General features: G+C 44.7%; 4 protein-coding genes across 4 annotated transcripts; 2 read left to right on the top strand and 2 right to left on the bottom strand.

Annotated features, from left to right (window-relative positions):
* Nucleotides 1–2,985: 2,985 nt before the first annotated feature.
* BDR25DRAFT_358443 (uncharacterized protein) lies at nucleotides 2,986–4,339 on the top strand (the record flags this gene model as incomplete). Its single annotated transcript, XM_033695952.1, has 7 exons — nucleotides 2,986–3,081; nucleotides 3,165–3,338; nucleotides 3,389–3,399; nucleotides 3,430–3,559; nucleotides 3,610–3,806; nucleotides 3,843–4,228; nucleotides 4,269–4,339. The coding sequence occupies 7 exons, from the start codon at nucleotides 2,986–2,988 to the stop codon at nucleotides 4,337–4,339; spliced, it is 1,065 nt and encodes a 354-aa protein (XP_033544592.1).
* Nucleotides 4,340–7,131: 2,792 nt separating this feature from the next.
* On the bottom strand, nucleotides 7,132–7,731 carry BDR25DRAFT_155924 (kinase-like protein; the record flags this gene model as incomplete). The annotated part of the gene is made up of 1 exon (XM_033683968.1): nucleotides 7,132–7,731. A coding segment is annotated over one exon (600 nt), but the record flags the coding sequence as incomplete, so codon positions are not given.
* A 208-nt stretch (nucleotides 7,732–7,939) lies between these two features.
* Nucleotides 7,940–9,945, top strand: BDR25DRAFT_395198 (uncharacterized protein; the record flags this gene model as incomplete). The annotated part of the gene is made up of 14 exons (XM_033698358.1): nucleotides 7,940–7,986; nucleotides 8,093–8,233; nucleotides 8,268–8,336; nucleotides 8,399–8,487; nucleotides 8,546–8,597; nucleotides 8,658–8,755; nucleotides 8,807–8,841; nucleotides 8,874–8,920; nucleotides 8,973–9,061; nucleotides 9,091–9,207; nucleotides 9,245–9,267; nucleotides 9,316–9,425; nucleotides 9,457–9,550; nucleotides 9,585–9,945. 14 exons carry the CDS (start codon nucleotides 7,940–7,942, stop codon nucleotides 9,609–9,611), a joined length of 1,038 nt encoding a protein of 345 aa, XP_033544590.1. The 3' UTR covers nucleotides 9,612–9,945.
* Nucleotides 9,946–11,187: 1,242 nt separating this feature from the next.
* BDR25DRAFT_266747 (cytochrome P450) lies at nucleotides 11,188–13,297 on the bottom strand. Its single transcript, XM_033687008.1, has 5 exons — nucleotides 12,354–13,297; nucleotides 11,982–12,302; nucleotides 11,822–11,932; nucleotides 11,598–11,764; nucleotides 11,188–11,467 (listed from the first exon to the last, which is right to left on the bottom strand). Exons 1-5 carry the CDS (start codon nucleotides 13,152–13,154, stop codon nucleotides 11,290–11,292), a joined length of 1,578 nt encoding a protein of 525 aa, XP_033544589.1. The 5' UTR covers nucleotides 13,155–13,297; the 3' UTR covers nucleotides 11,188–11,289.
* Nucleotides 13,298–15,292: the final 1,995 nt, after the last annotated feature.

Raw genomic sequence — 15,292 nt, 5'->3', positions numbered from 1 at the left:
AGAATTAGACTATATAGAAATAGAGAGTCTAATTATAAGTAGCATATTTAAGGTACTTTTATATAATTTATTAATTTACAAGAGACAAATCTTTAACTTTTAACTTATATATAAAGTTAAAGGGAAATTAATAAAACTATATAAAAAGTTATAACTTATGTTTACAAAATATTTAAATAAGAAGAAGAAAAAGATCCTTATATAGTTTTCTATAATTTAGAAAATAAGTTAGAGGTTAATTTTAGCTATTAGCTTATTACTAATAGCTTTATATAACATGGACTATAAACTACATAATATTACTTAGGCATATATATAATTAATAGACAAGCTTGTTTACACTCTTTTTACATAACTACTAAAAGAACTTTATAAAAGCTTTCCTCTACACATAATATTTAGAGTTGTATAACTACTATACAGCGTAGTAGAGTTAGGCTTATATTAGTTTAAAACATACTATAACTATTATAAGAATAAACTTTTTATAAAAACTTTATTATATAATTTATGCTTATTAATTACACATAAAGGCTTAATAGTGTTTAGTATTATAGGACTATAAATAGATAATACTCTTAGTATTATTACAGCTAATTTTGCATAAAAAAAGGAAAAAAAATTACTTAAAGCTAACTTCTAAGCAAAGCCTAAAACTATACTATTACATAATTAGGCTATTAAATTTAATAAAGAAAAGATTTACTTTATATAAAATAATATTATTTTTATATAAAAGGGTTAAGCTAGGAATCTACACATAATAGAGTCTAAGGTAGAGGATGCTGCGCAGAAGTACGTCAAACAGCGCGCGCAAGGTGCTTATATTGCATTAGTATGTTAACCTAAGGCAGCATTTAACTTGTCTACTGCCGCTTAAGTTGTGTTACTGTTGTACAATAATATTAAGGCATTAAATGTATAAATCTAATAGCAAATTAATAACTAGAATAAAAAATTATTATATATACTACTTAATCTCTCTTATACAAAGTTGTTTATCTTTACTAACAAATTATTTATAAATAATAAGAACTTAAGTTTATAGCTTAGCTTTTTTATTATTCTTAGAACTAAGCAGTAAACTAGGAACTTATATAACTTTAAAATTATAAGTAATATTATACACTAAAACTTTTCTAAGTGTAAACGCGTTACCTGCTCTGTCCTAGCTAGTAAGCTGTACAGAATAGTAGAAGGATTTAACTATGTAATTGCACTAAGTACAACTATTAACTAGATTACACGTATGCTTAGAATACCTCCTATACCTATTGTACTATGCATAGATTTAAGATCTCTGTATAAATATTTTATAAAGCTTAAGACAATAAATAAGAAAAGACTTATAATTAATATTATATTAATTTAAAAATTATATAAAAAGAGGGAGATTATAGAGATTAAGTAGATTAATAGAAAAAATAACTCTATAAATGCCTATATAAAAAAGGCGCTAAACTTTACTCTTAAAAAACTAATTTTATACAACTAACTAACTGTTAGAGTTTGTGACGGCGTGTACCGCCTCACATGCTCTGCGGCATCAGCTCCCTCGCTTGCGCAACGAGTAGCACGCTAGTGCTACGAGTAGCGCCTTGGCAGGGGGCACACATGTATATTAAACTCGCAGAGCAGCTCCTCTGCTCCTTAGTTTAATCTAGTTGAGTTACACCACCTCTTGCTTGTAGCTTGAGCATGCTGACTGTGACAGAGTTAAAGTGTTAGTTAACAGACTTAAGCCTGTACAAGATAGGTAAAAAGGGCCCTATAGCAACCTGTCTACTGTATGTGTAAATAAGGCAAGTCTTATATAAAGGAAAAATAAAAGGTTGCTAATGTCTAAATAGTAATATTTAGGCGCCTAGTTAATAGTCACGTGGCTTAGATGCGCCTAGATCCCTGTGCACAGAGATCTGTGCGCAGAGTTTAGGACTATATTAACCTCTTTCCTTTGTACAATAGAAATAATAAGAAGCAATTAACACTAGTTACCTAACACCCCTGTGCGATGTTTACACCGTGCAAACCTCTCCGTCTCGTACGCATTTGCTGACACCAAGTGCTAGCTAGCAGAGAGTCCATTCAACAATTTTAAACAAAATATAACTTTACTATATAGCAGTTTTACTACTATAATCTTTAATTAAGATAAGTTATTTATAAGTTATTTCTAGTAAGCAGCTATAAGACACATAAACATAAAACATTAAATGTCTACAGCCTATTACCTGTAAACAGATAGGCAGACAGAACAAATAAACACTAAAATAAAAAAGTACTTATATGTAACAACCGGCTATCCAGGTGTTTCCTAGGCTGTCGTAGACTGGCCTAGACTGCACTAGGCAGTCCCGGACGACTCCCGAACCGTGCCGTTAACCCCGCACTTCCCAGACAATGCCTACCTCGCCTAAAAAGCCGGGCATCCTAGACAGGTAATACTTTGAACTGGACCTACGGCATACTAGATCTGTCGCTACCAGCGCTGCCGTGCCTGGCTCTCTGGAGAAGTATATAGCCAGTTGTAGAAGCCCTCTTTAGATAGCAGAGGATCGCCTTAGGAATTGGGCGGGTACCAATCGTACTCCTATGTCACAGTCACGCCCTTGTTGGTCAATACACCTCTTGATTGCGAAGTGTATACCCTGTTTTTTACATTATAAAAGTATATCTTTTACAAATAAAATAACTAAGTAGAGTAGCTTCCTATAGCCTAGCTAGCTATAAACACTTAAAAAGTCTTGTCTATAAAAAAACCTTATAACATACTTTATAGGCAAGTTACTTACTTACCTAAGTTACTTACTTTTACTAAGACCCTACTAAACTACTTTTCTTACACTAATGTATTTTTAATAACACTACTTAGATGTGCTAAAAAAATGTTAGATATAGCTTATACTCTAAGCTTTTAAATAAAATATAAAACTTTTAAAGAAACATGCTATAGCTATAGCGCATTTCCTTGTAGTGCTATGCAACATGTGTCCAAATGTGAGAATGGAGTACATACTGAACCGAAACTCTGGATCTAAAAATAGGGGAGTAGATTCGATCGAGTTTGTTGGCATTGCTTGGGTTCGGATTCTAGAGTGCTGTGAGTTGTGACGGTTTTGAATGAGTTCGAATGCAGCTTACCACCGGCCATCCTTAGAACGTAGGGGAGTATCTCTGGCGGAGGAGACCATCACCCCGACGCACCATTTACTAGACGAGGCGCACTAAAGAAGGCGAAAAGAAATACAGCGTATAGCAAATCCAACTATGTCTTCGACAAACATTTCACGGTTTGCAGTCGACTCTCAAGGGCAGGGCATCCTATCCGCGTCGCAATTGTGCCATATTAAATTCTAGTTGGAGAACCTAAGTGGGTGCAGGGATTCAGCTACACGCCAAGTCGCTGTGCTTCTTCAACTGACCGATCAGGCGTTCTCGGACCTGCATTTTTGGCCTTAAGGCGGGACTGAGCCGCGTCATTCATTTTCTCCTCATGCGGCACAAATTTCAAGCTTCACCAATATTATCAGTCAATAACTCGTCACGAGCACTAGAACTCGTAGGCGCACAGTATAGCCTCCTAACTAAGCGATCAAATTGCGTCCTAAGGCCTCCTGTCGGTTTCAAGGTGTAAACTCCATCTCTGCATCTAACGTCAGCTACACCACAACATCACATTCTGCTTTATTTGACACGCGAATTCAACTCCGCTGTTTCCGGGACATTCAATCTAGTACTCCAAAGTGTTTCGACAGGCGGGCCGATCCGAGACCCGGCGACCATACCAGGCAGGGAAGCATTTCAGGGTGATGTCTCCAATTAGGTCCATCTGGACTATAAAGTGCGCTTCTTTTCTCAATGGCTAGGGCTCTAGACGACATTGGCCCAATTTCCTCTTTACCTCTCACTCTACCAGCACTCCTAACCAGCAATCAACTTCCGATTTCGATTTTCGATTTCACCAACATGATTTCTTTTATTTCAACAGTTAGCGTCCTAGCGCTCTCCTTTGCGTTAACCGATGCTCGCGCCCTTGCCGTACATCCTCTGCAAACTAGACAAGGAGGTCTGACCTGTGCTAATGGGGAAAGAATGGCCGCCAACAGATTTCATCAGGCTGCCCGGGAGTTTTGCCGCATTACTGTTGGACACACCATTCCAGACTCTATTGTTGTCAACGGCGGTATTTTCGTCGTTGGAGGGAAGGGAATCTTAAAAGAAGACAAATGTAATTCCGCTTTTGCTACTATTATTGATGGGTGTGCGAGCAGCAGTATCCAGTAAGTCAAATCTGCCCCTAGATTGCTTGCGGAAACTTTTTGACATTTTGGTGAACTAGAAAACCTGGCGGGTGGCTTCAAACTGGTGATATTACTTGGCAGGCAGGTGTGGTCTTAAAATAATAGTGGAAAGGGGCATGTAGCTTTTTAAGTGGTTGTAGAATTCATCTACCCTTTTATGTCACAAAGCTAGCCCGAGGATAGAGGGTGTTAGAGGCGAGCTATCAATTAGGTGGTGAGGGCCAAACTAGGTAGGTTGGGCAATCCTGGGAAGTCTGAGGAGCGAGAGAGAGTCTCGAGGTGAAAATATAACGTACAAAAATTCGTGGCCTCCGTCCCTGCAAGCCGAAGCCCTACGTACCAAGAACCGGCCGCACATAATACCCGCTATGTTAATCACAGCCGCCTTAAGATGAGGCCAGTCATCAAACAGCGCTAACTGGAAGCATTCAAAGCCTGTATCTGTCTAGTTAATGTAGAATTACGATTGCTAAGCGGCCTTAACTCTTCCCGCTTGACCGCACGAAACGCGGGCTTAAAATTTGCAGCATATATTTATCATCCTTATAGCCAGTCATTAGTAGGGAAATTATATTTCGAAGACAGGCATATCCTAATTCCCTCTTCCCACTGTGCTGTACACATTTTCGACCTGTGCCGAGCTGGGCGCTGGTTTTTAACATTTTATGGTTCATATGTTGAAAAGTCTTCAACGAGGCGTGTTGAATCATTCTTATAGGACCTTCGCTAGTCGCGTTGCTTATTTGGCTAATACTGGCACAGTAGCCTACAGGCGGCAAGCTAGGCTTACGCGGACTAGGGTCGAACGAATAGTCCAGCAAAGACGCTTTATTGGTAGCTTTTAGGTAGGGTATCTGTGAAGCTTGTGGTAGCACCAGAGGCATGAAGAACTAGATTGATTGGCAAAGGAGTGTACCTAAGGGTCTATATATATGCAAGAAAAGGGGTAAATCTTGGGAACATGAGACTATCGTGTGAGCCATGCGTGACTCTGTAAACACCATCTAAAGCTCGAACACTCCGGCTACTATGTCTAGTAAATCACTACCACTTCAGCCCCATGACTTGCCACAATACAAGAGGTACTTCTTAACCGCAGTTCAATCTCGCAAGCCTGTGGCCTGGGTAGGTCGTTCGTCCGCTTCTAGTAAGGTCAAAGGGTGGCAGATCTTTAAGCTTAAAGGCGTTCTATTACTACAGTGGCCGCCTTGTCACCAACCTAGAGGGTTCTCGAAGCTTCGCTGTGGCAAATTACCTAACCATATAGACAGTCTTATTCCTGGGTCCCGTTATAAAGTTGGAGGGAAAAAATTGGTCGCCTCTACCTAGGGCTGTCAGTTGATAAGATTAATCGAGCCCCACATTCGTATATTCGTACCTTTCTAGAACATACACAAGATTGTCTTTCCTGACATCACCGAACAGAATGGCAGAAGCTTTAAGAGAAGTCACACCAAGTTCTCTAAACTACGTGTTGTCCATCCTCGATCTAATCCCAAACCCACACCTTGATATATAGGATTTTGAGGATTCGTAACGATAGGTATGATATTTGTAACCAATGACGCATCATATTTATCAACAACGATAGCACCAATTTCAGTGTGATACGAGCCAGTGGGATCAACCTAACCAAATCGTTATGGTGGCAGACCCTCACCTCTGCTCGCAGTGTGTCCAACCGTTAGTTACGGAGCCTTTTGGAGGCTGTATAGTACAGTTACGGAAGAGGAGGCTGTTACTAACTAACTGTACGGAGGAGATGACGTCAGTGTACGGTTAGGATACAGTAACTGAAGTATATTGAAGTATTATGAAGTAATTGCGCTGAAGCTAAAGACTATACCCAATTAGGAAGTTGTGATACCCCTTGTGAGATCTACTGTTGTTGATCTCACTGTTTTAATGTACTCTGTAAGCTCAGTCAGCTCACTAGTAACAGCGTTGTTACGTAACTAATTCTTCTGCAGTTGAAGAGCCTCTATTGTCGACCGCGTCGTTGATTGGGATAGGAATTAGGACATCGTAATGGGCAAAAGAATAACGTAGATGGCATAGTTGCTGAATTTGTTAGAAGATTGCTAACAAAACAGGCAATAACGGCATTCTCCGCATTAATCTCCGAACACGAGCCCCCTGGCCCTCAGCAACCTGCCTTCAACCGCCCAAAACCACCAAAAATCCTATATAACTACCGTAAACGGTTAGTACAGCAGCCTCATGTATAGTACAGTATACTGAGTAGATGCCCTGTACGTACGTACGTGACCAAAATCAGTGTACTGCAGTACTGTACTATTAGGTGTACTAACGGTTGGACACACTGTCTGCTCGCATCCTGGATCTTAACCGTGTAGTCGTACGAAGCCTACGCGAGCTGGGCTAAGTCGTGAGAGAAGGTGATTAAATAAGCTGGGCTACATTGTTACTATTGTTGTGCATAGCCATCTCTCAAACTCATCTCACCAACTCATCTCACCAGTGACCAAAACCTACCGGAAAGAGAACTCTGTAGTGAGTCCAGTATAGTAGCGTGAGAAAGCTAGTACAAATCAACCATCTCGAACTGGAAATCTCCACCGTCCTGCCCATTATCCTCCATATCCCTCCGCAACAGCCTTATCTCATCGTCGTCTGAAAAACCACTGAAACTAGAGTCAGCGAGCTGCCAGTGATCGGGTTCACTGCTGCTGGCAACGAATTCAGGATCTATGAAGACCTTTGTGAGGAATGGGGTTGTTTTGACGAACAGCGTGAGCTCATTTTTCAAGTGGGGTAATTCGGCGACATCGTCATCTTCATAGCCAGGTAGCACAGTTCTCATATGAGGCGGGGTGAAAGGGGGAGTTACTACCTTTCTTCCCAGCGCATCCCAATCGATGTCACTGAAAAACCAATGGTCCATTAACTGTTGTGAGCCACCGGCTGCTCCTGGGCGATGCTCCTGGTTTCGATTGAGCAGGCGCTTGATCAGATCCTTTCCGTCACTTCCCCAAGCGTCCGAATGAAATCGCGTCTTGCCAAAGGGAATGTTCTTGCACATCTGTTCAGTACTTCCAGAGTAGGAAGAGCTCCATCCGCAACCCATGTCGAATGGGAGGACTCCTAAGCTCCAGAAATCAACCGTCATTATGTATTTTTCATCCGTAAGGACTATCTCTGGGGAAAGGTAATCGAAGTAACTATCATCCGCTCTGTCCAGTTTTGATACGGAAAGACCAAAATCAGACAGAACGATGTGGCCGTAGTTGTCGAGAAGGATTTTCCCTGGGCCGAGATCGCGATAGACGATATCGTTATCATGCAGGTGACGAAGCGCGAGAATGATTTCGGCGATATAAAACCTTGCTTTCGGCTCCGAAAATCTACCTTCCTTCTCTAAATACCAGAAAATCAAGCCACTATTCTTGTAATCTGATAAGAAATATAAAATTTCTTGTCTCTAGAACCAGAACTTCCTGTCGACCCAGAAGTTAGATGGACCTATACGTTTTCATACAAAGACCTTGTGTTTCGAAGTTGTTAGAACGTGTTCGGTGTCATAAATCAATTTCTTTTTGCTGATAGCTCTCACAGCGTACATCTTCCCCGTGTCTAGCTTCCGCATAGAGAATAAATCTCTATTGATATCTTTACCCATGAGCTCGATTATCTCAAAGCCCAGGGACCGAGCCGGCTGGCATTAGTGGCCTTGATAGAGAGGTCATATTTTCATCCGATAGAACCTTCTTTTCCAGGCTAAGAGGTAGTCATTGCTGCTAGTCTCATGAATAGGTCCATTAATTCCCTAGCCTAGAAACCTCCCGGGAACGGTACGATCTCGGCACGAGAGAAATCGACGTGGTTGCCTCGTTGAGCTCCTGTCCAGTCAAAATCAACGAAGCCTGGTCAGACGGCGCAGATGATGCCGTGGGTATGCATTTTTGCATCTTGTGGAGGTTGAATATGACCGCCTATCGGCGTTAGTGCAATATTGGAGAGGTCCGATGTGAGAACTGAAGCTGCAGGTGGAAATCACACCGTGCTTATGTGGATGTGACGTTCTTGCCTTATTCGTAATTCGGAAACATCGGCAAGTGCGTTCGAAATTAAAATAGAGTTGGCACATGGAGAGACTGTGTGTTGACAAGTTTGAGGTCAAAATATGCTGGGAAGGCTGAGTTTTGGGTGAACCTGGGAAGCCGAAGTACCAATCTATGCTGTTTAAGCTGAGGTTATGGTAATTCGCATGCAGGACAAATGAGGGTCGTACACGGCCTCGCCACTACTGGCAGGGACGACGGCTGACCTACTTTGGTAGCAGAATCTTGAGGTTGAACCGTAAGTAAGAAAGAAGAGCCTCTGAATCGTGACTAGTCATGTACCAGAGTGGTGGCGCCTTACATTTCGCTTCCGAAAATTAGCTTTTGGGCTTTCCGCCGAGGCCTTAGCGCATCTGACCCTCCGCCTGAAACGTACTATTAGAGAGGTTTAAACAGTATTGCTGACGATTACACCGAATTTAGGCACGAAGCACAAACTCTATGCACAGCTAGCCACAGTGAGGTGTTCTTTGTAAAATCGTTTTAAAAGCCCCAAGTCCAAACCATGTTCAAAGACCGAATACAAATACCCGTGCTGTGAGTGACACAAGCTGAAAATGCTTATGAGACTTTGCAGGTGATTCTCCAGTCTCAAAAGTATAATTTTATTATGGACGGATTTCAGTGCGAGCGATGAACACAAAATACAAGCGCCGATCTTACGTTTCGCAAAGAATCGTAATTATAGATGGACTTGATGGACACAGATTTTGCCTCTAGCACTGAGCATTATTCTCCCCGCTGGCTTCATCTTCTGGCACCAATAACAGAGGCTGTGCGCAGAGAGCGTGAAATGCTTCTTGGCACGCAGGGAATGGAGAGACGTTAGTCCTAATAAAGACGGATCTAGTCCTAAATTAGTTACTACCGACCCAAATTTCCACGTGATTTAGCCTCCCTTCCAAAATTTTAATCAACCCAACCCCAAATAGACCCTCTCTCAACGCACATTCCAAACCCCTTTTGCAAAAAGGCGAACGGTCTTCCCCAACAATTCTCGCCTAGCCACTCCTCGCCGCCAGCCCCGCGCGTCATCCTCACTGTCAAACTTGTTTCACCCGCATCCGTCCCAGTCGCCTGATCATTTTCAACGCTTCGATCAACATCGAAATCCCTCATGGAGTAACACTCGCACAGAGGCCTCCACCAATACTCCAGATATTTAAGGTCGCGTAGCTTTGGGTCTCGTGGCCCTCTAAAGCCAGATGGGTTTCGATGGCTGCGGTAAGGGAGACTGTTACTATATCAACGCGGCATCTTAGGCAAGAGGGCGTAATTCAGATGGTAGCAAATCCTGAGCGCGGAGACCATCTAGATAAATGGGAGCACTGAGGCTATTCTTAACACCCGTGCGAACAATGTATACAAACCGCGCTCGCGAATCATCATGCAGACTGTTGCGTCTATCAGAATCAAGAGGCGGATACAACTCCTCTATCGAAACGCTCCAATACGGCAGAAAACTCGGAATAGAGCGGCTGGAGGATGTAATTTATTCCTCTCAAATCTTCCTTGCGATATTGGGGTTCAATGATTGTATCAGCTCTGTCCTCCTATCTCACTAATAATTCCCATCACTTGTTTCCAAATCTCCCGACGCGCCTTGAGAACTCATTGTATCCTACTCGGCCCCATTGCAGTAATCCTGACCGGATTCACGAAGGAATGGCCGAATTCGATATCTGTCGCACGTCCATTTCTTCCGCCTATATATATTCTTCTGCTGTGCATGGTAGAAGATTGACCTTTTGCCCCTTGCAACAATATCAACCCTGCCAGAACAACCTCCCCACCCATCCTCATAAATAGCCACGGGAATAGTACCCTGCGTTTCCTTTTTTCCCTCCATCCTACGTCCCGTATTGCATCATCTGCATTCAATGCACCGCCGTTGGTTTGCTACGCAGAAACTCAAGCTTTGCAAGAGAAATCGTACCCGCCGCCCGGACGTCTTCTAGGACTACACATTAGCCGTCGACTGTTGACCAGCGAGATTGTATATGCCAACGGAATTCTTCTTCAAGTCAGAAATGCCATGCTTGGTGGAGGTTTGCGCGGACCGATACTTTCATGTAGTTATATAAGGGCTCTGGTGCGATGCTCTTGTGCGATGACCATGGCCGAGTGTTTGTCGGTTTCGAGACGTTTATGGCGGGCGCTTTCGGGGGATGGGTCGTCCGGATATGGAGAAGCGAATGGTGTAGGTATCAGATCGAGAGAGAGGGATAGCTATGATGAAAAGCGGGTTAGCCGAATGCCCTGAGCGGTGTCTCTGTAGCGACTTTAGGCTCGTGAGATGTGATGGATGGATGCAGTGTAGATCGTCTGAAGACGGATGTTGGTTGTTCAAAATCGAGTTGTTTCTGCAGCCTGCTTTCAAGCGTTCGGAAAGGTTGCGAGAGCAAGTTAGGATTTGACCTTAATGAGCAATCGTGGTGAGAGGAATGAAGAGACTTAGCACCGAAGTCAACAAAGATCTGAAAATAGTGACTCACCTTCCATGGTACCGGCTTGATCATGGACGGGTTGCGACTTTACCAAACAGCACCTAGAGATTATGGTAATTGCCGCGTTAGGATGAACGCATCTGATCTGATCTATGTCAACCCCCTTTTGCAAGTATTGTCGACGAAGCAGTTAATTTTATCACCATGACTCTCACATATTTGCCGCTTATTCGAAATTAGCGAACCTTAATGATAAAAGCTTCCTATTCCAAGCCCCTCTCCAGTGACCCGGGGGAGGTTATTTGCTTACAAGGACTTTAATTTGGATGTTTTCTAAGCGGTAGTATGATTTAGATCCGGACCTAGGTCACCTTGGGATCAACCATGCGCAACCCACTCGTCCAAAACTACCATCGACTCTTCACAGCGCGTGCTCATGCGGCCCTGCTATCGAAAGTTTTACCGGGCCTCCTCCGCAACAACCTTCATTCTCACGCCCAATGAATCATCCCTTGGCTCACCCAAAAAGCAATCCCGATAGTTATCGATATCTCTCTCCCTCACAACATCGTACAGCTCAAAGTCAAATCTGCGAATCAATTTCGCAAGTGTCAGGTACATTTGACACCAGGCCAGACTAAGAATGTCAGCCGCACATACAGCAATATGCACGATACTAAAGAATAAAGAAGCATGCAGGGAATGGTAGGAGGAAGACATTAAGACGCGAGTAAAGGAAAAAGAAGAGAGATGGACTGCCGACTTACTTAATTCCAATACAATTCCGATGTCCGCGATGAAACGGGACAAAATACCCCATATTGCGCTTATACTCCGAATTCTCTTCCATCCATCGCTCAGGGATAAATCTCATGGGCTCAGGCCAGGTTTTCGCATCCAAAGCCATGGAGCTAAGCGTCATGCTCACTGGAGTCTGGCACAGTCTCAGTAATAGTTAAGTGGCAAAGAGTGGAGAGTAGGGGATGCCTACATTTGGCGGAATCGCCCATTCCTGATATCGCATCCACTCAGTTGGCGCTTGGAGAGGAGCGCGTGTGGTTATGAGTGCGGCAATGCGGAGAGATTCTTTGAGGACTGCAGTCTGTATTCGAGGATCAGGTATAGCCGAAGTCCGAGTTTGATTAACTTACCAACCAAGGCAGCGCTTCCAACGTCGCCAAATCTACGTGCGCATATGGATTAGGCATTGCTTGCTTCAACTCCTCTTTTAACCGCTTGAGCACTGGAGGGTTTGCATGAAGGTGATACATGGCTGCGGTCATAGATCTTGCAATGGTGTCGCCAGATGCCGATAGAATGGAAAAGCCTTCTTGTGCCATGCGTTTGACCTCCTTGTCATGGGCTTCCAGGTTGCTAGAAAGGATGGTATGGAAGACATTCGCTCGGACCTTTTGCTCACCCTCCAACGAGTCATGTTCTGCAATTGCTGCTGCGGCTTGAATCCGGAGGTCCTGTCACGAACTGGTTAAGCGTTCGCATTGCGTTTACTGCGGAGTGCTTACCCTGAAGATTGACACTACTAGTGCTAGCTCTTGACTTATGGCTTTAATGATCCACATCGGAAGCTCCACCGCAAAAGGCATAACCCACGAAAACTGCCGAACAACGGGCGTCCAATGTAGAAGCGCAATGATGCTCGCCCTCCAAGTAGCCGCTCTATCCCAATCTTTCAGCAAATCCATACATCCTCTTGGCCCTAATGTGTGCTGACAAAAGACATCCGTCCCCAGTGCAAGCAACGGGACCCTGATATTAAGTTCTTTCCCCTCTCTTTTCGCTTTAGAAAAGACATCACACAAAAGTTCAATCTTCTCATCCACAATCCCCTGGTCCTGAAGAATACTCTGCTTGGAGAAATAGCCACTGATCGCCGCCCTTCTCTTTCGATGTGTTTGGTGGTCAACTGTACCGAAAATCCCCTCTGGCGTCCCCTGTACATGTGCGGCGGGAGGATACTTGTCACGTCGTGCGCTGCCACCAGCATACAAAGTATCGAAGAAATCAGGGTCTGAGACGTGGATCTCGTGAGGATTGATGCGCACGATTGACCCGTAGCGCTCGTGCATGCGTTCAATAGCAAATGCAAAGGTTTCTCCGGGGCCAGCAAAGAAGTCTAGAAAGCATTCATACCAGCCAGTTACCGCCGTTAGTTTAGGACCAGGGAAACGCGCGAGAGGGTGCAATGTGACACGATAGATTGCTAGTACAAGGGCATAAAGGATCGATATGGCGACGAAGGCGGCGAGGAGGATTGGGATGGAAGGAAGAGACTGCCACAATGCTAAGAGAGGAAAAGCTCCCATCGCGCAAATCTCTAGCAATCAATGACCGATCGTCGAAAGTGGTAGAAGAATCTGGCTGGGATGGTGAAGTGTGAAGTATTACCTGACAATTGACCGTGAATTGGGGAATACCCTAGACCCCAACGCGTGCATGGAAGCTAAAGGCTCAGGCTCGCTTTCAATTTTTGGTGGAGCAAGGTAACGCGCGGTTCATTTTTAGAGTACCAAGGAGTCCATCGAGACCGGAGCTCAAGGCTACTTCCGGCAAAACGTCGTACCCACTTTTTCGGCCATTTCCAGCTAATGATTAGCTGATAAACAACTGAATTCACATGCACGTTCTATCCCAAGTTGGTAACAAACGTTTTAGACGGCTTCGTTGCAGGTCGAATTCTGGTCGCCGACTCCCATCATCTGCAATTGATGAGGATGCATTGAGATAGCGGCAATTCAGCTGAATCGCGGGCCGCGAGGCACAGATGCCGTCCCGGCAAAAAGAAATCTTTGACACATTCCCCTCGCATTCCCCGCCAATTGCCAGGCCGTCTCTCCTGATATTCTGCAAGCCAGTTGAGACGAGGGGTAAAACGGGAAAACATTCCGTGGGGGTGGAGCCGAAAGTTCCGGCGCTTCCTCGGGCGAAGAACGAGCCGCGGCTTGGGGATCTTTCCCAGGTGGAAGGGTGAGAGTTTCATGGGTTCTCACGCTAGACGAGGATCCCCTTCAGAGTACAGCTGGTATCACGTGTAGGAGTCAACATGGAGTCGACATGGAGTGTCGGAGGTCTAGGCTAGAGATGCAAGCGTGGGGGCGAAAGAGGAATCGTGAAAGTCTAGTAGAGACAAGGATTGAGAAGGGAAGAAGCGCTGTTGCGGTGGTGCGCATGCCTCAGCGCCTTCCGAATCGAGGAACTAGATGTTGGCCCACAGCTACTAGGGTATATCTAACACATCTAAGAAGGTAGAAAGAGACCAAATCGAGCACGAGCACACTTCAGTGCAGGATATGAGTGCTTCGAAGTCTGCAGATACAAGGCTTGGAAGCCTCGGTGGTTCGTCATCCCGCTAAGGGCGGTGAGCAATGATCAACCATTGTCAGATGAGTGACAAACCTCAACCCAAATTGAAGAGCTTCGTCGGTGATAGTATCCACCGTGAGCAAGGTGAAACTGGGCTGCGAATCATGACCCTTGCCTAAGTCCCTTGGGGCTTCGGTTTCTGCGGAACTATCTCCATTTTGTTGGTGTCAGATAGATAAAACAATGGGAGGAGGTATTAAGAGCGTTTACCAGGAGGAGAGTCATGGACATATCATCTGAGCCATCTAGCTTAGTTGTGCTACAGCGAGTACCAGTGGCCAGAATTTTGCGTCAGACGCACGAGCATATTGTGGACCATCAATCTGAACTTGTTTCTGAGGACCTCACACGGTTCAGCGGGTGATGTGCAGCAACGGACGGAGCGAAGAGAGTGAAAACGTCCCGCGCTGCAGATGCGTAGCACACACGCAACCAATGGCGGGGTTACACGATATTTGCCTCTTCGGCTCGTGTCTCCAAGGATGCAAACCTCATGCAGTGCCAAACCCAAACGTCAAGCGCGGCCTCAACCGTGCGCTAACCGCTGCAAGCGCGAGCTGTGGCAAGATAACAAAGAAAAGCGAACGTCTAATATAGCTAGTAGAATCCAAGGTGCTTTGGCTGGAAGTACGACAGGGATGCGTCTAGCGGCAGGTCCTGACTCTGTTCCAGAGTGCATCGTGTTTCTTCCATGCCATTGGGCCTCTCAAAGAGCATTAGATCAATTTGGAAGAAAAGGTTGGTTCGGCAGGCGCAGAAGACGTTCGCGGCACAGCAATGGTAGGCTGAGCATGGGGTGACAGTTCGAGAGAGGGAAACCGAAAGTCGTTTGTCATGAAGAGGTTGCCAAAGTTCGCTGTCGTCCTGACTTCTATTCAGCTGAATGGGGTTTTCGAGATTAGATACGAAGCACTGGCGGATAGGCGATCACAGAGGAGGAGGTTGGAGATCTGGTTATCCACAGACACGGTCGGTCCGCGCGTCTACCTCAGCCCTGCAGGTCGCAATCACCCAGATGTCTGATCAATAGTGAGACCACAGCGCGTGTGAAGCTCCCGCGTGTCATATTCCTAGTTCTTGG

The sequence above is a fragment of the Lindgomyces ingoldianus genome (assembly GCF_010093535.1).
Source record: "Lindgomyces ingoldianus strain ATCC 200398 unplaced genomic scaffold BDR25scaffold_28, whole genome shotgun sequence".
Classification (NCBI taxonomy): Eukaryota; Fungi; Ascomycota; class Dothideomycetes; order Pleosporales; family Lindgomycetaceae; genus Lindgomyces; species Lindgomyces ingoldianus.
Note: the sequence above shows the minus strand (reverse complement) of the source record. Positions and strands in the feature narration are given on the sequence as shown.

What these genes read in the sequence shown, in the direction of transcription:
- BDR25DRAFT_266747 (XM_033687008.1), bottom strand. Translation starts at nt 13,154, where the DNA reads ATGGGAGCTTTTCCTCTCTTAGCATTGTGGCAGTCTCTTCCTTCCATC. An exon ending in TAGTAGTGTCAATCTTCAGG is followed by an intron (nt 12,303 to 12,353) that starts GTAAGCACTCCG and finishes AGTTCGTGACAG; the next exon opens with GACCTCCGGATTCAAGCCGC. An exon ending in CGGAATTGTATTGGAATTAA is followed by an intron (nt 11,468 to 11,597) that starts GTAAGTCGGCAG and finishes TGACATTCTTAG; the next exon opens with TCTGGCCTGGTGTCAAATGT.